Here is a 27,017-nt window from a genome sequence, read left to right as displayed (position 1 = left end):
AAACGTAAATCCTTGTTTTGTTTCTACAACCCTAATTCCAATGAAGTTGGGATGTTGTGTAAAACATAAATAAAAACAGAATACAATGATTTGCAAATCATGTTCAACCTATTATTTGAATACACTACAAAGACAAGATACTTAATGTTCAAACTGATAAACTATTTTGTTTTGAGCAAATAATCATTAACTTTGAATTTTATGGCTGCAACACGTTCCAAAAAAGCTGTGACAGGTGGCAAAAAAGACTGAGAAAGTTGACGAATGCTCATCAAACACCTGTTTGGAACATCCCACAGGTGAACAGGCTAATTGGGAACAGGTGGGTGCCATGATTGGGTATAAAGGGCGCTTCCCTGAATTGCTCAGTCATTCACAAGCAAAGATGGGGCGAGGCTCACCGCTTTGTGAACAAGTGCGTGAGAAAATAGTCAAAACAGTTTGAAATAATCGCTGCATGCAAGCGACAAGGCCGAAAATCAACATTGAAAACCCGTGAACTTCGATCCCGCAGGCGGCACTGCATCAAAAACCGACATCAATGTGTATAGGATATCACCACATGGGCTCAGGAACACTTCAGGAAACCAATGTCATTAAATACACTTCGGCGCTACATCCGTAAAAGCACCTTCAAACTCTACTATGCAAAGCAAAAGCCATTTATCAACAACACACAGAAATGGCGCCGGCTTCTCTGGGCCCGAGCTCATCTAAGACGGACTGATGCAAAGTGGTTCTGTGGTTAGATGAGTCCACAATTCAAATTGTTTTGGGAAATTGTGGACGTCGTGTCCTCCGGACGCAAAGTTCAAAAGCCAGCATCTGTGATGGTATGGGGCTGCGTTAGTGCCAATGGCATGGGTAACTTACACATCTGTGAAGGCACCATTAATGCTGAAAGGTACATGAAGGTTTTGGAGAAACATATGCTGCCATCCAAGCAACGTCTTTTTCATGGACGCCCCTGCTTATATATATATAGACAATGCCAAACCACATTCTGCACGTGTTACAACAGTGTGGCTTTGTAGTAAAAACGTGCGAGTACTAGACTGGCCTGCCTACAGTCCAGACCTGTCTCCTATTGAAAATGTGTGTGTTATGAAGCGTAAAATACGACAACGGAGACCTCGGACTGTTGAACAGCTGAAGCTGTACATCAAGTAAGAATCGGAAACAATTCCACCTACACAGCTTCAACGATTAGAGTCCTCAGTCCCCAAACGTTTATTGAATGTTGTTAAAAGAAAAGGTGACGTAACACAGTGGTAAACATGACCCTGTCCCAGCTTTTTTTGGAACGTGTTGCAGCCATAAAATTCTAAGTTAATGATTATTTGCCAAAAACAATCAAGTTTATCAGTTTGAACATTAAATATCTTGTCTTTGTAGTGTATTCAATTAAATATAGGTCGAACATGATTGGCAAATCATTGTATTCTGTTTTTATTTATCTTTAAGACAACGTCCCAACTTCATTGGAATTGGGGTTGTAAATACATAACGTGCACTGAGAACAATATAGTACTGAATTGTTGAGATATGGCTTAAAACTGTTTTTCACCTAATTTTGACTGATTTTGTGGGCGGGGCTAAAAACTATCCTCGTGACGTCAAGAGATTGGCGCAATGCATGCAACAAGGAAGCCCCCCACCTCCTCTTCGCAAATCGTCACGGCTGAAAAGTCCGTCTGTCGATTAACAGCCCGCTGAATTTCAGTGGGAACAAAGGGGCAGAATGATTCTCTGCGGCCTGTGAAAACGTGTTATGTGCATCGCTCTTTGCCTTGCAGATAGATAGGAGCTGGGACAGAAGTATTTGATTGACAGCTGGAGGCGGTATTTTCAAAGCACCCAGCGACACGCCCACAGCGTCTGGAAGCTAAAATAATGTCTCAATTCTTGACCATTTTGAAGCCTGATTTCATATTGCAATTTTTTTTATATATTTATATATAATATATATATATATATATATATATATATATATATATATTTATATATTATATATTTTATTATTATTATTATTTTTTTTTATGTTATTATATGTATATTATATATATATGTTATATCCGTCATGTTATTACTCTTTTCTGTGGTGTGTCGAATTTACTAGACATTTTTTTGGCTAGTTACTTACTAAGTAACTAATAACGCAATAACAATTTGACTAGCTACCTAACCAACTCACAATTGACTTTCACTTTTTGATAGACTAACTAGCTACTTGCATGGCTTTAACTATTTGACTGACAAAATGTGTATTGGATTGATTGACTGACTAGATAACTAACGAAACAACTATTTGACTGACTAAATGGCTACATAAATTGTTAAATAACCTTTTGACTGAAATAAACAACAATCAATATCCAAACTCCTGCTATCGGCTTTGGTGGAAGGAATGTACTGACCCCACCAAAGCCTCTGAAGCGACTGAGCACTTGGTTGTTGATGAAGCAGCTCTTTGTGGGGTCGTCCAGGGCCTGATCTAGGAGGTGGTTGATGAAGTAGATACCAGGCTCCACGGTGAGCACCATGCGTTCCCGGACCAGGCGTCCCATCCGTAGACTCTTCAGCCCAGGCTCGTTGACGCGCTCCACTCCCTGCGGGACAGCCACGTTACAGCGCGATCCAACGGATTCTCGACATCTGCCTACGAAGGCGCTCTCACCTCGGGGTAGCCGCCCACATCATGCACGTCGATGCCCAGCAGGTGTCCCAGGCCATGAGGCATGAAAACGGCGCCGAGGTGGACTTTCATCATGTCTTCCACGCTGCCCTTCAGGATGCCCACCTTCACCAGCTCCTCCAGGTGGATCTGGTCAGCCAAACGGTGCATGTCGGTCCACTTCACGCCTGGACATAGGAACGTTTTCACATGGTCAAATCTCTGTTAAATTAGTAATTACTCATTCCATACATATATTTTTCCACATCAGTTATTACTAGGGCTAGGAATAATGTATTCGCCATTCAAATCAATTCGCAAATTCCAATGAAAAAAACAATATTGAATTGAAATTTTCACATTCGATTGGAAGAGAATGAACTCTCGTATATTATTCTGGCAGGAGCTGGAATGAATAAAGTCATCTGGCCACCTCCTTGTTTACTTCTGGTGCGTTTCATTACAGTAATGCGCAGTTGTACAGTAGCGTATAATACGTAACGTCTCTGCTGAGACAAGAACCTCTGCAGAACGACACGTCCCATGATTAGAAGCTACACGAACGTTCATGGCAGACAGCTACAGCGGCAAATGAATTGGATAAAGTTATACAAGATTCATTCAACATATTGTGGTAAATGACTGACAAGAGCTACCGCTAACCAGCAGCTAAGGTAACTAGCTAGTAGTAGAAAATGATGCTCGCCAGCATGGAGTACGCATTTTCCGACACAGAGACCGGCTTCAACAGACCTTTCGCCACTGCAAGGGATCATGACGATTAAAGTAAGTCATTTTAAACTAACAAGAAACATTTTGCATCTTCTTAATTCCCCAGAACTGCACCCACCGCTGTTTTGATTATATTATGTAAATCTGTTACCTGTTGATAGTTTTCCAATAATCAAGTTGGATTTTTCATTTGTTGGACTATTATTTTGGAGTAGCACAAGGAGTATGAGATCAAATTGATTTGATAATCGGTCGTTTACATTGTCGTTATTATTATTAGTAGTAGTGGTATTACCTGGTCTGATGGCAGCCATGACTGTTCTGGAGGCCTTTAGGACCGCCTCATAGATGGCTCTCTGGTCAGTGGTAAATTTGCCGTTGGCGGGGAACGAGCATGTGATGTCTGACGAGTAGCAGTAGTATTCACCGCCCATGTCGAACAAACTGGAGGAGAGGACATGAAAACAAAATGTCTTTCAATTTGGTAGGATTTTAATTTTTTTTCCCTAAAATGGAAATATAATGAATCTGTTCCAAGGACCAATTGTCACCATTGTAACACTTTTATATAGTGCACAGGTAGTTTTGGACAACTAAAAATAACTAAATAAAACGACACCACTCACCACATGTCGCCGTCCATTATGGTTTTGTCATTGGGAGCCCCAGCGTGACCGTAGTGCAGAACAGAAGAATTGTTGCCCCTGTGGGTCACATAGTCAAAAGTGACACTACATGAAAGATGTCAAAACACCAGAGTTGACTTTGAAATAAAGGGTTTCATTAACAAGGTGACCGCGGTATTAATGCAACAGGTTTGAAATAACAGTTTAGCATTCAAAGATGTCATACGAATTTAAAAAGAAGTTAACCCTCATCACTCCAAACTTGACTTTACTGCAATAACAATTTCAATGTGGTCGCATCACAGGTTTTTACATTTATAATTGGGTTAATGCCAGCAACGGGACGGGGCTTCCAGCAAAGAAATCCGGCCACCTCAAGTACTTCCGGGTTCCACAGGCGTGGAACCCATGGCGTTAGAATTTGAGTCTGTAAACATCTGCTAGTCAGCCCTACAGCATGCTACAGAGGAAAAATTAAACGGTTCAAGTTTCAGCGAACAAGAAGCACTACTGTCGATTATTGGTGTGCCTTTGTTTGAGCTACTAACTTGGTAGAAAGCTAGCTTACGGTAAAAATAAGTTAATCACTGTTAATACCCCGAAGCACAAACTTTTTTTGATGTCATTTGTTAACATTATGCATAGACCATTTTACACTTGAAAATATGTGAGTTCCAGGATACACATGTCTGGAAACAATGAGTCTCTGCAACTTATCATAGAATACAGATACAGTAATCCTCCGCTATATCACGGTTCTTGCTTTGCTGTCCCACTATATTGTAGATTTGTATTTCAGGGGTTACTCTGTTTTTTACACTGTACAATATTTTTGTGTTATCCATTGCTCTCTCTCTCTCTCAATATATGTTTAGTTTTTTAATTTTTTAGGATTATTTTCCCCAAAACTATCATGACAAACAATAGTATTGTTGATGTTTTTTTTATGCCACTGATATTAGAGCATAATAATCCAAGTACATCCTTTTGAGAACAATTAACTCTAAGAATATATTGAACAGTGGAATTGTAACTTTGTATAATAACTAAAAAATCTTCGATAAACAAAAAATATAAATAAAACACACTCAGGCTCTGTTCACATAAATTGCACTGAACAAATAAACATTTGGCACAGAGGTATAAAGGGTCGTTAGTGCCTTAACAGGCAATATACTGCCAATCAAGTTTACAGTTGGTTAAGAAAAAGTGCAAAGTATAGCAACATAAACGCACGAGTAGTTCAAAGCAAACAGTTTTGTACTACTTTTAAAAAGTCTGCAGCCTTTCTTTAAACACTTCTTTGTCAATATGTTCAATGGCTACATCTCTGAATATAGTGAGTACGCTATACTGTATATAATATGAGCATATGCGCACCATATATGTTGGCATGTCTGTATTTGCATTATTTGGGCAAAGAGTTAGCGGGACGGCTGCGTTCATCTGGCTTGAATCCAAAATGTTCCCACATCATCGCAGTAGCATTAGGCTTTGGAACTAATTCCAATTATGCCACTCAACTTTCTATAACTTTGCAGCTACCGGCTCGTCGTCAGAAAGCGTAGCTTTGAAGATATTTACTACGCTAGTGCCTGTATTTGAAAACCACACAAACGCGCGCTCGCACACACACAGACACGGATACGGTCATTCAGAGGGAGGGTGGTAGGGTCCGATCCCGCACTTTACGGTCTCTGATTGGTTTCGAGACTGGATGAGTTTTTTGTTATCAAGTCACATTTCTTCCTTGAATGGTTGGGTGCACAGGTGGACCTGCGCTCCCTTTTTTTTTTTTTTTTTTTTTAAAGCAGCACCATTCAGAAGTTAGAGCACATATGTGACCAAATTAGTCGCACTCTAGAGTCCTGATAAAAATCATACGCCGGATTTCCAGCACTACATCGGAAAAATTTAATCCATAGCATTGTGTCCTCGGACGCAGATTCATTTTAGTTTATACGTCCATGCTCATTTTTGTGCGTCCCAGATGCGGGACGGACATCAAACGGGATCCCTAATTATGTAACTGACGTGCAATCACAGGCATTTTCTGGGTGAAAATAAGGCTCAAATTCCGAATTGGATGATGTTAGGATGGGCCTCCTTCAGGCATATGCCTTAGATAGGTTCAGGCTTGAGTCTTAGTTGTTTACTGCTGTAAACGTTCCACTGCTATGGCCTTGAATTCCTCCATTTGTCGCACCCTATGCTTGCTCATATTAGATAAAACCAGTCAAGACAGTTGCGCTACACATAGGAAAAGTGCTGAGACTGTGTCACACAGGATAAGAGGAGGGAATAAACTCGGGGTCAACAGACACTCTCCAGCCGCCGTGCATAGTCTGTCTCCCAGCGCTGTGAAACTCTTCTGATATTAAACATCCTTAACTGAGGAAATACAGTCCTCTGGTAGTTAATGACAATGTTAGTATAGCAGACCCAAAAGAAAAAGTTCGGTCGGAACTTCACGACGACATCAGCGGAGCTGGACTTTTAGCAGTTCAGCTGTAATTAGCAAAGACAAGTTTAGCTTTAGATGTTGGTACAGAAGACAGTGAAGTGGAACTAAAGAGCTTTTGTCAATCAGAGTCAAACATGGAAATTTCATAGCCTCTGACGATGTTATGTCACTGCAAAGTTTGGACAGAGGCCAGGTGGGTAATCAAGACAAGGCTTTGTGTGTAAACACAAAACATAGCTAATAAGTGCTAATCCCCAAGAAAAGGTCATTACATGCGGCCTTGGATACACAGAAGACCAGTGTGTGATTAGCAACTGTTTATGCGTAACCATGCCACTAATTAAGCTTTAAAGCACAAGCGTCACCCATTTTATTTTTTTATATTGCCAGTGTGTAAAAAACAGAAGGCACACTCACGATCCGCAGATGCACGTGTACGAGGTGTGCCGCATCCCTCCTTGAGTGTAACAGAAGTGCTGGAACAGGCTGTAAAAGAAAGAAAATAATGAAAAAATAAAATAACAACCCATCCATTTTCTGAGCCGCTTATCCTCACAAGGGTCGCGGGTGTGCTGGAGCCTATCCAAGCTATCATCGGGCAGGAGGCGGGGTACACCCTGAACTGGTTGCCAGCCAATCGCAGGGCACACATAAACAACCATTCGCACTCACATTCACACCTACGGGCAATTTAGAGTCTTCAATTAACCTACCATGCATGTTTTCGGGATGTGGGAGGAAACCGGACTTCCCGGAGAAAAACCCACGCATGCACGAGGAGAACATGCAAACTCCACACAGTCGGGGCCAGGATTTGAACCCCTGTCCTCAGAACTGTGAGGCAGACGCTCAAACCAGTCGTCCACCGTGCCGCATAAAATAATAATGATAAACACTAATTAGAATGATGGTGTGCATGTGGCTAGTTCTAAACAGATTTACAATTGGCTAACTAACTAAGTAACTAACACTAAGTACCCTAACATCTACGTATTTGACTGACTGACTACAGAGATAGCTAACTACATACAGTGCTGTGAAAAAGTATTTGCCCCCTTCTCACACTCTTATATTTTGGCATGTACTTTAAAATGTAAATATAAGAAATATAACCCAAGTGAACTTAAAATGTTGTTTTTAAATGGTGATTTCATTTATTAAGGAACAAAAAAAAAACTATAAAATATTTATCTGGCCCCGTGTGAAAAAGTAATGGCCCCCTAAACCAAATAACCAGTAGGCCCATCCCCACCAGTAACCACTGAACTCAGGTGTTTTCTATAACTGGCAATGAGTTTTTCACATCTCTATAGAGATATTTTGGCCCACTCTTCCTTGCAGAATTATTTGAATCCAGTAAAAATGGAGGGTTTCGAGCATGAAGGGCTTTTTTAAGGTCGTGCCACTGCATTTCAATCTGATTCAAGTCTGGATTTTGACTAGGCCACTTCAAAACAATCATTTAGTTTTTTTTTAAGCCATTCAGAAGTTGACTTGATTTTGTTTTGGATTGTTATCCTTCTGCAGAACCCAAGTGCACGTCATCTTGAGGTCACAAATTGATGGCTGAACATTCACCCCCAGAATTTTCTGTTAAAGAGCAGAATTCATGGTTTCATCAATCACAGCAAGTTGTTCAGAACCTGAAGGAGCAAAACAGCCCAAGACCATCACACCACCACCACCATGTTTGACTGTTAGTGTGATGTTCTTTTTCTGAAATGATGTACTACATTTACGCAAGATGGAACAAGACACACACCTTCCAAAAAGCTCATTTTACATCTCCTCAATCCATATAATATTCTCAAAAAGTCTTGGGAATCATTCAGATGATTTTTTGCAAAAGTAAGACGAGCCTTTATGTTCTTTTTGGTCAGCAGTGGTTTTCGCCTTGGAACTCTGCCATGGATGCCATTTTTTGCCCAGTCTCCTCTAAGGTCATGAACACTGACCTTAACTGAGGCAAGGGAGGCCTGTAGTTCTTTCGAAGTTGTCCCGAGTTCCTTTTTGGCCTCCTAGATGAGTCATTGCTGTTCTCTTGGGGTAATTAGTGAAAATTACCCACAAATTGTGATTAGCCACAATTAATTCATGATTTTACAAGGGGGGGGGGGGGTAATTACTTTTTCACACAGGGCCAGGTAACTTTCAATAGTTATTTTTTTTCTTTAATAAATGACCATTTTAAAACAGCATTTTAAGTTCACTTGGGTCATATTTGCCTGATATTTACATTTGTTTGATGATCTTAAAAGTGGGAAACTATGCAAAAATATAAGAATTTGAGAAGGGGGCCAATACTTTTTTTACGGCACTGAATGTGACTAAATACACTATTTGACTGACAAAATAACTGACAACCAACCAGCTTGCTGGCTAGTGAATTATTTTACATCCTATTTGATTAACTTACTATAACTATTTGACTGACTGTCTAACTAGCTTGTTATTTGACTGACTAATGTGTTTAGAGGTCTACTACGAACTCACTAGTTAGCTAACCAACCGGCAGCACCCTACCAAATTACAACCCCAGTTCCTTTGAAGTTGGGACGTTGTGTTAAACATAAATAAAAACAGAATACAATGATTTGTAAATCATCCATCCATCCATCCATCCATCCATTTTCTGAGCCGCATCTCCTCACTAGGGTCGCGGGCGTGCTGGAGCCTATCCCAGCTATCATCGGGTAGGAGGCGGGGTACACCCTGAACTGGTTGCCAGCCAATCACAGGGCACATACAAAAAAACAACCATTCGCACTCACATTCACACCTACGGGCAATTTAGAGTTTTCAATTGACCTACCATGCATGTTTTTGGGATGTGGGAGGAAACCGGAGTGCCCGGAGAAAACCCACGCAGGCATGGGGAGAACATGCATACTCCACACAGGCGGAGCCGGGGATTGAACCCCGGTCCTCAGAGCTGTGAGGCTGACGCTCTAACCAGTCTCCACCGTGCTGCATTTGTAAATCATGTTCAACCTATATTTAATTGAATACACTACAAAGACAATTTTTAATAAACGAGACAGGTCTGGACTGCAAGCAGGCCCGTCTAGTACCCGCACTCTTTTACTATGAAATCACGCTGTTGTAATAGGTGCAGAATGTGGTTTGATATTGTCTTGCTGAAATAAGCAGGGACGAAAAAGACGTTGCTTGGATGGCAGCATATTTTTCTCCAAAACCTTTATGTACCTTTCAGCATTAATGGTGCCTTCACAGATGTGTAAGTTACCCATGCCATTGGCACTAACACAGCCCCATACCATCACAGATGCTGGCTTTTGAACTTTGCGTCCATAACAGTCCGGATGGTTCTTTTCCTCTTTGGCCCGGAGGACACGACGTCCACAATTTCCAAAAACAATTTGAACTGTGGACTCGTCGGACCACAGAACACTTTTCCACTTTGCATCAGTCCATCTTAGATGACCTCGGGCCCAGAGAAGCCGGCGGCGTTTCTGGGTGCTGTTGATAAAATGCTTTTGCTTTTGCCATAGTAGAGTTTCAAGTTGCACTTACGGATGTAGCGCCAAACCGTATTTACTGACATTGGTTTTCTGAAGTGTTCCTGAGCCCATGTGGTGATAGCCTTTACACATTGATGTCGGTTTTTGATGCAGTGCCGCCTGGGGGATCGAAGGTCACAGGCATTCCATGTTGGATTTAGGCCTTGCTGCTTACATGCAGTCGTTTCTTCAGATTCTCTGAACCTTTTGATGATATTATGGACCGTAGATGATGAAATCCCTAAATTCCTTGCAATTGTACGTTGAGGAACATTTTCCTTAAACTGTTTGGCTATTTTCTCACTCACTTGTTCACAAAGAGGTGAACCTCGCCCGATCTTTGCTTGTGAATGACTGGGCAATTCAGGGAAGCGCCTTTTATACCCAATCATGGCACCCACCTGTTTCCAATTAGCCTGTTCACCTGTGGGATGTTCCAAACAGGTGTTTGATGAGCATTCCTCAACTTTCTCAGTCTTTTTTGCCACCTGTCCCACCTTTTTTGGAACGTGTTGCAGCCATAAAATTCTAAGTTAATGATTATTTCCTAAAAACAATAAAGTTTATCAGTTTGAACATTCAATATCTTGTCTTAAGTCACTGATGGTGTAGTGGTACACTCGCCTGACTTTGGTGCGGGCAGTGTGGGTTCAGTTCCCACTCAGTGACGGTGTGAATGTGAGTGCGAATGGTTTTCCGTGTATATATGTGCCCTGTGACTGACTGGTGACCAGTTGAGGGTGTAGTCCGCCTTTTGCCCGATGTCAGCTGGGATAAGCTCCAGCGCCCTGCGACCCTAACCAGGATGAGCGGTGTTGAAAATGGATGGATGGATATCTTGTCTTTGTAGTGTATTCAATTAAATATAGGTCGAACATGATTTGCAAATCATTGTATTCTGTTTTTATTTTTCTTAACACAACGTCCCAACTTCATTGGAATTGGGGTTGGAGCTGTGTGACTGACTAACTAGAAAGTAAGAAGAAGAAGAATCACCTTTTATTGTCCATTTATCCATTGACCATTTGTAAACCATTTGATTAACTACTTGACAAACTCACTAGTAAGACAACTAACTAAATACAAATTCTCAACTATTTAATTAAAATGTACTTTATTATATCCACTATTTCACTAGTTAGCTAACTAAGGAACAAAAAGCAACCTACTAATTAACGATTTGACTGAGTACTTAGCTAGCCAACTACTTCAGACTAACTAGCTAGCTTGCTAACTATTTGACTGATTAACTAATAGACTTCTCCTTCCACTGACAAAGACAATAGCCAACTTAACATTATGCATTCTACTATCTACTATTTACTATTACTATTTATACCAGTGCTGTTATATATTGGATAACAGTTATTATACACGGCAGCACTGTGAAGACTGGTTAGAGCGTTTGCCTCACAGTTCTGAGGACCGGGGTTCAATCCCTGGCCCCGCCTGTGTGGAGTTTGCATGTTCTCCCCGTGCCTGTGTGGGTTTTCTCCGGGCACTCCGGTTTCCTCCCACATCCCAAAAAACATGCATGCTAGGTTAATTGACGACTCTAAATTGCCCGTAGGTGTGAATGTGAGTGTGAATGGTTGTTTGTTTGTCTGTGCCCTGCGACTGGCTGGCAACCGGTTCAGGGTGTATCCCGCCTCCTGCCCAAAGTTAGCTGGAATAGGCTCCAGCACGCCACGACCCGAGTGAGGAGAAGCGGCTCAGAAAATGGATGGATGGATGGATGGAGTTATTATACACTGACTGGCCAGTTCATTAGGTACACAATACAATCAAATGAGATTCAAGAGCTGTCAGAAACAAACAGCCTTTACAAAGATAATGATGCTGTCAGAGATGTCATTTCACATTGTATGTTGCGTTTGCGGTCATTAAATTTCTGACATCGTAGTCCTGAGGAAAAAAATAAATAAAAATCCTTTACCTTTCCATTTCATATTCTTTCTGTCCAGGTTTCACACTTTTCATGATCTACAAAGACAAAAAGAATAGAGAATGCTAGTTGTTAATAGGTTAGAAAGATGTTTGTACCATAAGAACTATTCGAGTGTTGGGGAGTAACTCATTACATGCACAATGAAACCTCAGTTTACAAATGACCTGGAAAGAAAATTTACCTCGGGTTATTCACTATTTTCGGTTTACAAATCGTTGTAACGGCTGCTGAAGGCTCAGAAATTTGTGCTTTTTCTTGAGCGAAATAAACATAATTGGCCCGTGCTTCAGCTATCTTTGTTTTTTGACCTAATGGCCACCACATCCCATAATGCAATACAAAACCAATGCTGCATTGTGGGAGGTAGTGTCCATTTAGGTCTAACAGTAACTACAGTGAATGTAAACATTACTGTACCCGAAAAGATTATTTGCTTGCGAACCTACTGTTATTTCATTATCAGAAATTGTATTTTCATTTCTATATTGCACAGTATTTATTATTAACCACACAACGATCAAAATTACACAAACCTTGATCTACAGCTAGAACGGATTAATTGCATTACCATTCATTTCAATAGGAAACATTACCTTGGTTTACGAACGTTTTGGGTTACAAATGCAGTCATGGAATGAATTAAATTTGTAACCTGAGGTTCTGCTGTAACTAGAATTAGAAATTTAATTACAATGTGTATATAAAGTAATTGCAATACATTACATTACCGAGAGAAAATGTGCAATTAAATTACAGTTGCTTTTGGAAATGTCTCTGATTACAATTTTAGTTACAATTGGAAAATAGCAGCAAAGCTCAGTTTTTTTTTTATATCAATTTCTTCTAAAGCTGATGCTTGTGATTGGCTCTCTGTGGTCATGTACCATTCTGCTGTAGTCTCAAACATGACATATTCTGTGCAGGTGCTTTGAGTTTAGTAGATGATTAGTGTGTGACACTCACACACTTTAAAACATTTATGGCCTGCAAAATATTTTCTGATTTCTTCACAGTTTTCAAATTGTTTGAATTCCTGATTTCGTGGGTTTTATGAGATAGAAGTCCAAATTATGTAAAAATAAACAAATAAATACTTGAAATTGTTTAAATTGTGGGCCATGAATCTATAATCTATGAAAGTTTAACTTTTTGAATGGAAATAAACTTTTCCATGATATTCAAATTTTTCAGAAAGGGTCTGTATATATATATAAATGCATTGTAGTGTCACTGAGATCTTCATGAACTTTGTTTATAAAAAATAATAATAATAAATAAAATAAAAAAAATACTGAAGGAAGCTTGCATTTAGCCTAGCTCCACTGAGCTGGACCGATAACATGGAAATGCCACAACAGAAGCCAAAAAGGAGTATTGCTAAAGGGGGCAACCGCGGCAGATTGAATTAATGGGAGTAAGTTCATAGTGAAAAATGATGAGAGCAGCTAGTTAGCCAGCAGGCTAAGTAGCCTTCAGGCCAGCTGGAAAGGCGAGGCTCCGTGAGGATTTATGGCACCAGCGACAAGCGCAAAACAGACCCGGCCGAGATTCTACCTGTGGCAGAGCTACTGTGACGGATCCTTGAAGTAAGCCATTTTAAATTAAAAAGAAAACATTTCTGTACTGAGACGCAGTAGCTAAAACGTGCCGGTCAAAATGTGCCTGCATGCTCTCTTACCGATTAAACAGTTGTCAAATAATCAAATTGGACTTCTCATTTGTTGGACTATAATTTTGGAATAGTACAAGGAATAAAACAAATCAAATTCATTTAATCAACGCTTGTTTCCATCGTCATGAATTGTTCGTTTGGAAAAATACCCAGAGTCTGAGCACTACATGGGACTTTAGCCAACCTCTTTGGATGTGGCAGCAGGAGGAAAATTTATGACAAAATGAAGAGAAAGAGAATACAAATGGTAACAAAAGAGCCCAGAACAACCGCCGAAGAAATTAAAAGTGAACTCCAAGGTCAAGGGTGAAATCTGACACTGATGTACATCTGTCATTGTTTGAGCAAGATTGGACTTCATGAGAAAAGACCAATGAGGACACTACTGTTGAAAAGAAATCATAAAAAAGCGAGACTGGAATTTCCCAAACTGCATGTTGACAACCCAAAAAGCTTCCGGGAAAATGTCCTATGGACAGACATGACAAAACTGGAACCTTTTGGCAAGGCATATCAGCTCTGTGCTCACATGCACAGAAATGAAGCATATCAAGAAAAGAATAATGTTCCTTCTGTGAAACATGGAGGAGGTTCTGTTATGATCTGGGGCTGCTTTGCTATTTCTGGCACAGTGTGTCTTGAATCCGTGCAGGGTACAATGAAATCTCAAGACTTGAGAGAAATGTGATGCCCAATGTCAGAAAGCTTGGCCTCAGTTGCAAGGTCATGGGTCTTGCAACAGGATAATGACCCAAAACACAGAGCTAAAAACACCCAAGAATGGCTGCTAAGAGCAACACATTGGACTATTTTGAAATGGCCTTCTATGAACCCTGATCTAAATCCTATTAAACGTCTGTGGAGGGACCTGAAACATCCTATCAGGAGAAAGCACCCTTCAAACCTCAGACAACTACAGCAGTTTGCTCATGGAAAGTGGACCAAAATACCCACTGAGAGGTGCAAAAGTCTCGTTGAAAGTTACAAAAATCGTTTGATTGCAGTGATTTCCTCAAAAGGTTGTGCAACAAAATATTAAAGCTACCATCATTTTTGTCCAACCCTACTTCATTAGTTAGTTTTTTAAAATAATTCTGTTAAACCACAATTCAAAAGCAATGTCTGATTTCCATTGGTTCATTTGCATGACATTTTTATTTATTACTTTTGTCAGATTCACTGTGGTCTTTTCTTTCATTAACAGAGGGGTACCAAGAATGTTGTCCACGTGTCTATTTACAGTTCATCATATTTAAAAAAAAAAAAAAAAAAAATCATTTTATTATTTGTGAAAAGAACAAATATTGGTTAATTCCAAAATAATTATGTATGGTTTTAACTTTTTTAGAGGAGCCATCAAAGTGTTCTCTTGATGCATTATTTAAAAATTAAGAAAGGGAATCCTAATGTAATTAAATTGAATCACTTATATTACTTGGAGAAAGTAATTGAAATAGTTACAATCCTATTACATTTTCAACAGGTAACTAATTGTAACCAAATACATTTCCAAAGTAATCTTCCCAACACTGCTACTTACCATCTTGTGGGCTTCGCTGGACACCTTGTTGGTGTACCTCAGGACCTCTAGCTCCATGTCCGTCTTAATCAGGCGGCTGCAGGGACAGACAAGCGAGACAAAGAGCGGACTTTTGTGATGCAAATCTGTCAGCAGCAGTGAACTGCACAAACTAACAAAGAAGAAGTCAGAGCACTGGCGTGAAGTTGCGCTATTCAAATGTGCTCTGCTAATAAGCATCCTGTGGGAAAGACGTGACCCAAGACATTCTCTTCAAATGTCACAAAGAAACTTTTTTTTTTCTTAAATCTTCCTTTTGCTGCATAGCTAAAAACGTCAACTTCCAAACTCTGCTAAAACTGACAAAGTAAACCAAAAAGTGTGTTTGCTTTAAGTTTTTTGCCTCCTTTCATTGGCTTTTTACACCTTTTTTTCCAACATGGAATCAATAGTCTTCTTTTTGCAACCCTTGTTCCTAAAAAGAATAATGATGCATGCATGTCACCATTGTGAGGTTTTAGCATAAGCCTGAAGATCTCATGGGACTGAGGCTCAATGAGCATTAAAAGATTAAGTCTGGCAAACTTTGTTTTGCTTTTTCTTTCTTTACTGTACCCCTCAGTCCTAAAAAGAAGAATAATGCATGCATGTCATTATTGTGACATTTTAGCAGAGCAAGAGACTTCACAAAACATCAGTTAAGCGAGCTCTTTTCTGCAACCCTCATTCCTAAATAGAATAATAATGCATGTATGACGTCTTGTGCAATGTTAAAATATGGCCAAAGATCTCACAAGACCTTCAACCAAACAAGCATCGAAAGATTCAATCTGGAAACATTTTGTTTTTCCTCTGGCTTTTCACGCTCTATTTTGAGACCCTTATACTTAAAAAGAAGGGCCGCTTTTATGCATGACATCACGAGATGTTAGCATATTTGGTGAGAACTCATAATACATCAGTTCATCGAGGATCAAAAGATTGATCCTGTTAAAGTAATTAGCTTTTCTTTTTGCATATTTATTACGAAAAAGATGGACTGCTGTGATGTATGACTGAATGAGAGATGTTAGCATATAGTGGGAGATCTCAAAAGACCCCAGCTTTAGTGAGTATCAAAAGATTCATTCTGGGATAAATGCATTTTGCGCCCAATTTTGCAACCTTTATTCCTAAAAACATGCTGTCACGCATGACGTCACATGAGAGTCGCATATTTCATGAAATGTTTTTAACTGTGAAATCATAAGTTTTTTTTGTCTCATCATATCAATACATATCCACAACAAATTGATGGATAACTACTTTTGAAATCAGAAGTCTAGGATAATCGTTTGTTCTACTACTTTTCAAGTTTAAAGGGGTTTTAAAAAATGCTTGCAACAGCTCAACATTATGATGTATTTTTATTACATTTCACAAAGTGAAATTTATACCGATTTTAGCAAGAATCATTGACGTTGACGGACACGATTTGCTTTTGGAGGCCACATAAAATGATTTGGCGGGCCGGATCTGGTCCTCCAGCCTTGAGTTTAACACCAGCATAGACCAGTGTAACGCATGCATGATGTCACATGAGATGTTAGCATATCACACGAGGGCTCACAAGACCTCAGTTCAACAGGCATCAAAAGATTAATTCTGGAGAAGTGTGTTTTACTTTATCTTTGATTTTCTGCCTTTTTTTGTGATTGTTATTCCTAAAATGATGGCCCATCATCATGCATGACATTATTCAAGACTTTAGTACATTGCACGTGAGCTTACTAGAACTCAGTTCAAGAGCATCAAAGACGTACAGTAACTCAAGGGAGTAACCCAAGAAAAAAAAAAACACACAAGGTCTATGAGTTACATCTTGGACGTCCACTTACATTCAAACCAGTAAGACTCCAGCATCACCACACACACATCGCCACTTGTTAACAAAGTTTGTACATTAACATTCTTACTGCCATGGCTTGGCATTAAAGCCCTGCCCTTTCACTAGTCATTTTCCACTTTTTTTGTTTTTGTTAACTATTACATTGGGTGGAATTATTTTCAGACATTTGTTAAAAAAAAAGGTCAACCACTGTAGAACATTAAATACAACAAAACAGTGTACAACCCCAATTCCAATAAAGTTGGGACATTGTGTTAAACATAAATAAAAACAGAATAGAATGATTTGCAAATCATGTTCAACCTATATTTAATTGAATACACTACAAAGACAAGATATTTAATGTTCAAACTGATAAACTTAATTGTTTTTAGCAAATAATCGTTAACTTAATTTTATGGCTGCAACACATTCCAAAAAAGCTGGGACAGGTGGCAAAAAAAGACTGAGAATGTTGAGGAATGCTCATGAAACACCTGTTTGGAACATCCCACAGGTGAACAGGCAACTTAGGAACAGGTTCTACTCTTTGTGAACAAGTGCGTGAGAAAATAGTCGAACAGTTTAAGGACAATGTTCCTCAGCGTACAATTGTAAGTAAATGTAAGCGGCAAGGCCGAAAACCAACATTGAATGTCCGTGACCTTCGATCCATCAGGCGGCACTGCATCAAAAACCGACATCAATCTGTAAAGGATATCACCACATGGGCTCAGGAACACTTCAGAAAACCAATGTCAGTAAATACAGTTTGGCGCTACATCCGTAAGTGGAACTTGAAACTCTCCTATGCAAAGCAAAAGCCATTTATCAACAACACCCAGAAACGCCGCCGGCTTCTCTGGGGCCGAGCTCATCTAAGATGGACTGACGCAAAGTGGAAAAGTGTTCTGTGGTCCGACGATTAAACATTTCAAATAGTTTTTGGAAATTGTGGAAGTCGTTTCCTCCTGGCCAAAGAGGAAAAGAACCATCCAGACTGTTATGGATGCAAAGTTCAAAAGCCAGCATCTGTGATGGTATGGGGCTGTGTTAGTGCCAATGGCATGGGTAACTTACACATCTGTGAAGGCACCATTAATGCTGGAAAGTACTTACAGGTTTTGGAGAAACATATGCTGCCATCCAAGCAACGTCATTTTCATAGACGCCCCCCCTGCTGCTACAACAGCGTGGCTTCGTAATTAAAGAGTGCGGGTACTAGACTGGCCTGCCTGCAGTCCAGACCTGTCTCCCATTGAAAATGTGTGGCGCATTATGAAGCGTAAAATACGACAACGGAGACCACCGACTGTTGAACAGCTGAAGCTGTACATCAAGCAAGAATGGGAAAGAATTCCACCTATAAAGCTTCAACAATTAGTGTCCTCAGTTCCCAAACGTTTATTGAATGTTGTTAAAAGAAAAGGTGATGTAACACAGTGGTAAACATGACCCTGTCCCAGCTTTCTTGGAATGTGTTGCAGCCATAAAATTCTAAGTGAATGATTATTTGCTACAAACAATAAAGTGTAACAGTTTGAACATTAAATATCTTGTCTTTGTAGTGTATTCAATTAAATATAGGTCGAACATGATTTGCAAATCATTGTATTCTGTTTTTATTTATGTTTAACACAACGTCCCAACTTCATTGGAATTGGGGTTATACACCGTTTTGTTGTATTTAATGTTGTACCATGGTTAACCTTTTTTTTTTTTAAACAAATGTCTGAAAATAATTCCACCCAGTGTAATAGTTAACAAACACAAAAACAAAAAAGTGGAAAATGACTAGTGAAAGGGCAGGGCATTAATGCCAAGCCATGTGACAAATGGTGGCGGGGTTGTTGTTTTCCATGTGGTGGAAATGTTGCCTCTCTCAACAGGAGGTGTGACTGAAGAGCATTCCTCCTCATTTTGGCCAAAAGTCAATTCATCTGATGGCTGCAAAGTCTAATGCAGGGAACAAGCAGACTGACACGTAGTCCATTATGTCCATGGTCGCTTGTGAATGGGGAAAAAAAACAAACCGGCTTCATGAAGTTTTGCATTACTTTGTAGCAGAAGGTCACTGATTCAGACTGAACTTTTTAGAAAATCCAACAAGGAAGGAATTTTTTCTGACCTTCTCTGTACTTTTCCATCAACATCCTCAAGGCAAATAATGCATCTGTGGTACTCTTTCTATGCATGAAACCATACTGTTGCTTGCAAATACTCACTAATGTCCTGAGTCTCGCCTCCACTACTCTTTCCCATAACTTCATTGTGTGGCTCATCAACTTTATTCTTCTATAGTTCCCACAGCTCTGCACATCACCTTTGTTCTTAAAAATGGGCACCAGCACACTTTTCCTCCATTCCTCAGGCATCTTCTCACACACTAGAATTCTATTGAACACACTGGTCAAAAACTTCACAGCCACCTCTCCTAGATGCTTCCATACCTCCACAGGAATGTCATCAGGACCAACTGCCTTTCCATTTTTCATCCTCTTTAATGCCTTTCTAACTTCCCCCTTACTAATCATACTTGCCACACACTTGCCTCTTCTACTCTCCCTTCTCTCTCATTTTCCTCATTCATCAACTCCTCGAAGTATTCTTCCCATCTAGATAGCACACTGCTGGCACCAGTCAACATAGTTCCATCTCTATCCTTAATCACCCTAACCTGCTACACATCCTTCCCATCTCTATCCCTCTGTCTGGCCAGCCTGTATAGATCCTTTTCTCCTTCTTTAGTGTCCAACCTGCCATACATGTCATCATATGCCTCTTGTTTGGCCTTTGCCACCTCTACCTTTGCCCTGTGTCGCCTCTCCTTGGTCCTCTCAGTGTCCCACTTCTTCTTAGCTAAACTTTTTTCTTGTATGATTTCCTGTACTGTGAGGTTCCATCACCAAGTCTCCTTCTCTCCTTTCCTGCCAGAAGATACACCAAGTAGTCTCTAGCCTACCTCTCTGATCACCTTGGCTGCAGTGGTCCAGTCTTCTGGAAGCTCCTCCCGTCCATCGAGAGCCTGTCTCACCTCTTCCCAAAAAGCTGCACAACACTCTGTCATAGTCCCAACATTCAAAGTCCCCACATTCAGTTCTAGGTTCTGTGCTCTCCTCTTCTCTTTCTGCCACAGAACCTGCTTTCCACCTCTCCGTCGTCTTCGACCCACAGTAGCTGAATTTCCACCTGTACTCTGTAGGTTAACGGCGCCAGTGGCGGACGTTGTTAACCCAGGCCACGACCAATCCAGTATGGAATTCTTTGGCAAAGTTTTAAGCCTGCATTTATCCGGAATTACGACCTGCCTACAGTTTGCACTGGCTTGTGCCCCCCATAGGGCTGCATTAAAACACTGTATGATCACACTGCTATATGAAATTATTATTATGTTTTTGATTATAAGGATAGGATGTTTTGTTAATATAGTCAGACAGAGCTGCGAGAAATGCAATTATCATTGTCCTTTTACCATTGATCCAGTGTGTGCTGTGTGTTTTTGTTACGCACTAAGGTGAAAAGTCCTGTTTTTGTTTGATTTCCTCATTTTAAAAAAGACTATTCAAGCAACAAGTTTGCTCTTGTGTTTTTGGGACTGTACGTTGCAGCTGGCTACTAGTGTGGCCTGAATGGATGGTAATAATGAGGAAATGAAATGCCAGTATTTTGAGTGAACTAGCTCGTCAGCATCATGTTGGGGGGAAAAAAAGAACTATGAACTAGTTCATTTTTTGAATGGTGACCTTTGATCAGAATTTTAAATTATGAACTGAACTAGTTCATTTTTGGAATGGTGAACTGAACTTGGAACTAATTTGCATAAAAATAACTTTCCAAACACTGCTTAAAGTTGCTTAGAAATTTGTTGTAGCTAAATCCCATGCATGTGACATCTTACCATTCCACGATGACTGGGTGCAACAACGTGTTGTTCACTTGGAATCTGAACCAAAACAAAGAAAACAAAAGTAGCTCAGTTTGACAATACCAGACTTCCACATTACATATCGTTTCTTAAAGGGAAAAAAAAATCTTAAGATAAGTCCCTGATAAATATTTTATTTATTTACTTTTATTATTGTTCTTGACCTGTCCTGTTTGGCTGCTTGGTCATGCCTCCACGCTGATCACCACCGCCCAGTGCACCCCGCTACCGTCACCTTCCACCCTCCACCCATCCCCAGAAGAGCAAGAGCCCCCCCCCCCCCCCCCCCCCCCCCCATCTAGCGGGGCCCGAAGAGGATGGGCAGGTGAGCGTCAAGGTGTGTATTTTTAAAAAAACACCAAAGAGCAGTGCAAAGGACAGCATTGTTTTACGCCACTAAATTAACATTATGCATGAGAACGCATAAAGCAAAGTGTAAATAAAGGGAAACCTACAGGCTAATTCCTTCAAAGGAGGCTTCACGGCTGACGCTCCCACTGTCTGTGTTCTGTCCACGCTACAATGAACACATGCACGCACACGCAAGCACACACACACACACACACACACACACAAATGACAAATGTTAAATGCATCCACACGGCAATGTATAGTTGAGATTGATTACCAAATTGGACTTTTACTGATCCAGTCCAAGTTTCTGTGAATCAATAAAAGTAAAAGGTTCATATTTTGCATCACAACCGTATAATTGCTAACTAATTAGCCTTATAAATGATGGAGATGTAAAGATTCTTATCATATATCATCCTGCCATCCATAAAAGCAACACCATGTAGTGGGAAGTTGTGTTATTTCTCCCAGCTAGTCAGTCAGTGAAGACAAATTATAGTTATAGTTGAATAGTACGATGTTGTAAAATTGCAATAGAATGTAGCATATTATGACAAAAACATTCTTAATATTTAAACTATATTCTCAAAATTTATACTCACATATAACTTATTTCTCGTAAAATTGCAGTTTTATTATTTTAAAATTCTAGCTTTATTCGAGTAAAAAGTAATATCATTCCTCATAATAGTACACCTATAGTCTCACTTTTATGCTTTATTCTCACAATCATCGCTTTCTTCCTGTAATATAAAAAATAACTTTCAATTGCATTTTTACTCTCCTAAAATTGCAATATGTATATATATATATATATATATATATATATATACACATACACACACACACAAATATTTATACACTTATATATACACACACACATATATATACATATACATTATATATATATATATATATATATATATATTTTTTTTTAATGTGTTATTTTTCAAAAAATATATTAATAAACAGGTTTTTTTTTCACTTTACTGTAAATTCACAAATCGTATATACCAATTAGACTTTACACGGATTTTGTCGGCCTTATCGGCATCGGGCGATAATTAGCATTTTATGCTGATCGGCTTTAATCGGCTTTAATGTCAGAATTCGCCGATCCGAAAAGACACTTACTCCGCGTCGCCATCGTACACAGTATATTTCATCGTGTCAACGCAAACGCGACCAGATACACTCGTTATCATGGGGACGACAACAATAATGGATCACGCCGTGTGTTTGTAAGAACAAAATGGGGAAAAGGCTTGCTTGAGGTATGTTCACGTACTTTTAATACGATACGGCTTGCAAGCAGCTCATTATTTCTGTAATGTAATGTTGGTTTGACCTGACTGATTAGAATACACGATCTGACTAGAGCAGTGATTTCCAACCTTTATGGTATTTTACAATTGAAAATTCTCACGGCACACCAATAAACAAAAATGTCACAAAAAGTGGATAGATTAATTATTGTGTGTACTTCCTGCCATCTAATAGAAGACCATTTATCATTTGTTCTCTCTGTCACTATGCCTCACTGGCATAAATAGAGGAGGCTATTTACAATTATTTATTGTAAATATAATTTTTTGAGCAATTAAATACACAAGTATATACAGTAAATGAACAGGTCATTTAAATAGACACATTCCTCCATCCTGTGATTGGATCGGTGATCGTTTTTTTAAACTCACTGATCGGCCCCAAAAATCCTGATCGTGTAAAACTTAATACCAATATAATAAGATTATTTCATTTGTCATTATCATCATCAAGATTCCAATGACTCTGTCTACAGCCATATTGACTGGTGTCTGCCATCCATTTTAACTCACGTTTACGTTGGTAAACATGGTTCCTTCCTGCCCTGCGCTTTTTTTTTTTTTTTTTTTTTTTTTTTAAATGAAGATAGCGTAGGAAGAAAGAAAGCAGCATACCAGTGTGAGGAGGACAGCTGGTTTCAGGTTGCCCAGGACTTCAGCAATCTGCAAGGCAAAAAAATTAAAACATTGATGACAAATACGTGTGTACACTTGTATGTGTGTACACTTCTGTGTACACGCATGCACACACGCTGCAGTGTGGCATTCTGGCTGCCAGGTGTCGCCATGGCTCCGCAGCACAGATGTGACAGGGAACCTCAAGTGACTTTATTGCTTATCCAGCAGCCTCAAATGTCAGGTGACATTTTGCTGACATGTGTGTCCACCTGGGGAACGTTCCAACTATCACATAGTTTTAGTTTTACATAGGTAGTCTGAAGGTAGTCTCGATTCGCAGCCGTGGTCGACACAATACTTCACAAGTGAACAAATACTCGAACTGACGACTGAAACAGATATTTTTCAAATGCCATTACAGAGTGAAAATGGTGTTTTATTGTTAAAATCAACAAAAGTCTCTCTTACAGCCGGTTATTTCAAACTCTCTCTATATAAAGTAATTTGAGCTTTAGTCCGTTGTCATTTAATATTTTGCTTTCATTGGCCTCAGGTTAATTCTTATGAATATGACATGTTTCTTGTGAACATTTTTCATTTAAAATTTCGGCGTCTTGTAAAATTAATATTTAATTTTTTGTAAAATTTCTACTTTTTTCGCCTCGCAAAATGAAAGATTTTATTCTTGCAAAATGATGAATTAATTTGCTTATTATTTCCACTTTATTCTGACAACTTTTATCATTATAATTTTTTTCCCCCTCAAAAATGTTAATTATACTCTCATAAAATTACAACTTTACTATTGTAAAAGCATTTCTTTTTTCTTTTAATACTCAGACTTCATTGGGTTGGATAGTTCAATCTTATACTGATGATCACTGAGTTAATTCTAAAAAATATGACGTTTTCCTTACAATATGACTTTATTCTCATTAGTATTTTGATTCAATTCTTAAATTAATTTGTTGTTGTATTATTTCATTTATTTTTCCATTGTAAATTTTTCACACAATTCTGACTTTGTTGTCGTCGTATTTTTTCTTTTTAGTGCTACCAAAATACTATTTTGTTCTAAACTACATAGACAAAATATATTCTATATGAATAATAAAGTTAAATATGTTAAATAGTCAGCCAGAAAAAAAGGACAGTCAGGATTACTATATTAAAAAAAAAAGAAAAAAGTCAAAACATAATTTACCGCTCTGTGTTAAATTTAATATATATACTGTACGCATTAAGTGACAGCCATCTACTCCATCTAAGAAGGACACATCTACTTGCCCCGCAAAGGCATAAAAATGTCAATCAACAAGACATTTTTGAAGGCTTTAAAAATGTGTTTTACACCTTTGTGAGAAGAGGTAGCAGAACCGTCTGGAGCAAAACGCTCGTCAAGTCGAGCCAGGCGAAACATTTTGATGTGCGCAGGGGACTGCAAGCAACTCGCTTGGGTGGATGGAAAAAAAAATTTTCAATTAAAAAAAACAAAAAAAAACAGTACGCTGCACTTAAGGAGATCACAATATTGACAGTGTGGTTTTCTATTGTGCTTTCAGTGCAAGTCCCAGCTGGCGACACTTAACGCGGGCGAACGGAGCTATTATGGCATTTTAGTGTTTTGAAGGCTCCGACTGTGACTTTCGCAGAGGAAGCGGCGGTGAATTGACGTGGAAAGCCTACCCCCAGGCGGGAATTGCACGCCTCAGGGAAGCTGCAAGAAAACCTTCGCTCTTAATGGAACTGAGAAGGTCTGGGTGTAAATTGAGCGCCGACTATATTAAAAATATATATATGTGTGCACGTGTGTGTGTGTGTTTGTATATATAGGTTTTTGGCAACATCAACATCATATTACGACCATTCTCAGGACTTTGATGTAATTGTGTAAATGTTTGTCTGTAACTATTTTTGGGTTATACATAAATGTGCAGGCGGCACGGTGGCTCGACTGGTTAGAGCGTCTGCCTCACAGTTCTGAGGACCGGGGTTCAATGCCCGGCTCCGCCTGTTTGCATGTTCTCGCCCTGCCTGCGTGGGTTTTCTCTGGGCACTCCGGTTTCCTCCCACATCCCAAATATCATATATAGTAATGATAAGAGAAAAAAATATAAAAAATATCTATTTCTGTTGATTTATGGCAATACTTGAGCGCTATACAATTGTAATGATGATGGAACTTTTTTTTTTTTTTTTAATAAAGGGCCAATGAAAGGGTAATTTACCAACTTTAGCAGTAGGTAGCACAACTGCACCCACTTATTAACTATATTCTTCCATGCACATTTATGTGTAACCCAAAAATAGTTACAGACAAAATTACATCAAAGTCCTGAGAATGGTAGTGATATGATGTCGATGTGCAGTTGTGCTACCTAGTGCTAAAGTTGATAAATGACACTTTCATTGGCCCTTTATTAAAAAAAAGTTCCATCATCATTACAATTGTATAGCGCTCAAGTATTGCCATAAATCAACAGAAATAGATATTTTTATAGTCTTTTCTATTATCATTACTGTATTAGTATTCGAAGCAGTAGTAGTGGTTGGCGGAACAACAAAGTTCAGTTAAGAGACAGGTAAAAAGGTAGACTTACATCACAGGTATAGTGCACCTCATCCACAGCATACTTCTTCCTGAAGTGGTCTTTGGAATAGATCCTGTCAACACAACCAGACGCAACTTTTAGTAAAAAGCACACAACATTTATGTTATTCCAAACACACCACCTCCCAGAAAACACAAAGACTTACTCTCCCATCCAAGTGGCGTAGATTTTAGGTAGTTTCGGAACAAAGAGGATGGATTTCCCCGTGTCCACTTCAATCGTGCCATAGCAGTCAGCCTCAGTCACCCCAAAGGCCCAATGGAAGAAAGACTCCTATAGTGAGAAAGTGTAAAGAGGGAAACAATACAACCGCGTCCTACATTTGAAATGATACAGCTCTGCGTAACAACCACCGACCTGCCTGAAGAGGAGGTCCGTGTCGGTGCAGTGCCTCTGCTGCTGCTCGCCGCCCTGCAGCACCGCCACCGAGCAGGTCTCCATGCCATCTTTGGCCCTCAGCCCACCACACAGACGCCGACGGTTCTCTGCGAAAAGCTCAGCGGACACTCGAAGGGTCTCGTTACCCAGCCAGTAGACTGGTCTGAAAGCACAAGAGTGGAATAAAGGGGTGCTGAAATCGGATAAAAACGTAACAGATTTTTGCAGTTCGCTTACAGGACAATAGTTTTTTGGAAGGCTAAAAATGCTAAATCCGCTCTCAAAGTTGATTTTTCACCGTTTCCATTAGGGATGCACCAATGGTACTTTTTTCAGACCAAGTACGAGTTCAAGCACTTACACTGGAGTACTTGCTGATACTGAGTACAGACAATTGATAATGTTGCCAACTTGCCATTATGTCTTGTATTGTTCAAAAACCTTTCTTGAACATGGCATATGTCTCACTCAAATATAAGACGTTTGAGAGTAATAAATTACTGACAGGCGGCACGGTGGACGACTGCTTAGAGCGTCAGCCTCACAGTTCTGAGGACCCGGGTTCAATCCCCGGCCCCGCCTATGTGGAGTTTGCATGTTCTCCCCGTGCCTGCGTGGGTTTTCTCCGGGCACTCCGGTTTCCTCCCACATCCCAAAAACATGCATTAATTGGAGACTCTAAATTGCCTGTAGGCATGACTGCGAGTGCGAATGGTTGTTTGTTTGTATGTGCCCTGCGATTGGCTGGCAACCAGTTCAGGGCATACCCGGCCTCCTGCCCG

At 39.7% G+C, this 27,017-nt stretch overlaps 1 protein-coding gene across 1 annotated transcript in view; it reads right to left on the bottom strand.

Annotated features, from left to right (window-relative positions):
* pepd (peptidase D) overlaps positions 1-27,017 on the bottom strand; it is a 38,078-nt gene that overhangs the window by 2,917 nt on the left and 8,144 nt on the right. Inside the window, exons 2-14 of the mRNA XM_061669482.1 lie at positions 26,215-26,398; positions 26,003-26,130; positions 25,846-25,909; positions 23,243-23,290; positions 21,404-21,465; positions 20,922-20,966; positions 15,178-15,253; positions 11,954-12,000; positions 6,914-6,982; positions 4,033-4,110; positions 3,702-3,850; positions 2,678-2,862; positions 2,418-2,609 (exon numbers count right to left, since the gene is read on the bottom strand). Of these exons, the coding sequence (XP_061525466.1) occupies positions 2,418-2,609; positions 2,678-2,862; positions 3,702-3,850; positions 4,033-4,110; positions 6,914-6,982; positions 11,954-12,000; positions 15,178-15,253; positions 20,922-20,966; positions 21,404-21,465; positions 23,243-23,290; positions 25,846-25,909; positions 26,003-26,130; positions 26,215-26,398 (1,327 nt within the window). The remainder of the gene's footprint in view (positions 1-2,417; positions 2,610-2,677; positions 2,863-3,701; positions 3,851-4,032; positions 4,111-6,913; positions 6,983-11,953; positions 12,001-15,177; positions 15,254-20,921; positions 20,967-21,403; positions 21,466-23,242; positions 23,291-25,845; positions 25,910-26,002; positions 26,131-26,214; positions 26,399-27,017) is intronic.

This window comes from Phycodurus eques, chromosome 2 (genome assembly GCF_024500275.1).
Source record: "Phycodurus eques isolate BA_2022a chromosome 2, UOR_Pequ_1.1, whole genome shotgun sequence".
Lineage (NCBI taxonomy): Eukaryota > Metazoa > Chordata > Actinopteri > Syngnathiformes > Syngnathidae > Phycodurus > Phycodurus eques.
The sequence above is the reverse complement of the archived record's forward strand: the minus strand, read 5'-3'. Positions and strand labels throughout refer to the sequence as shown.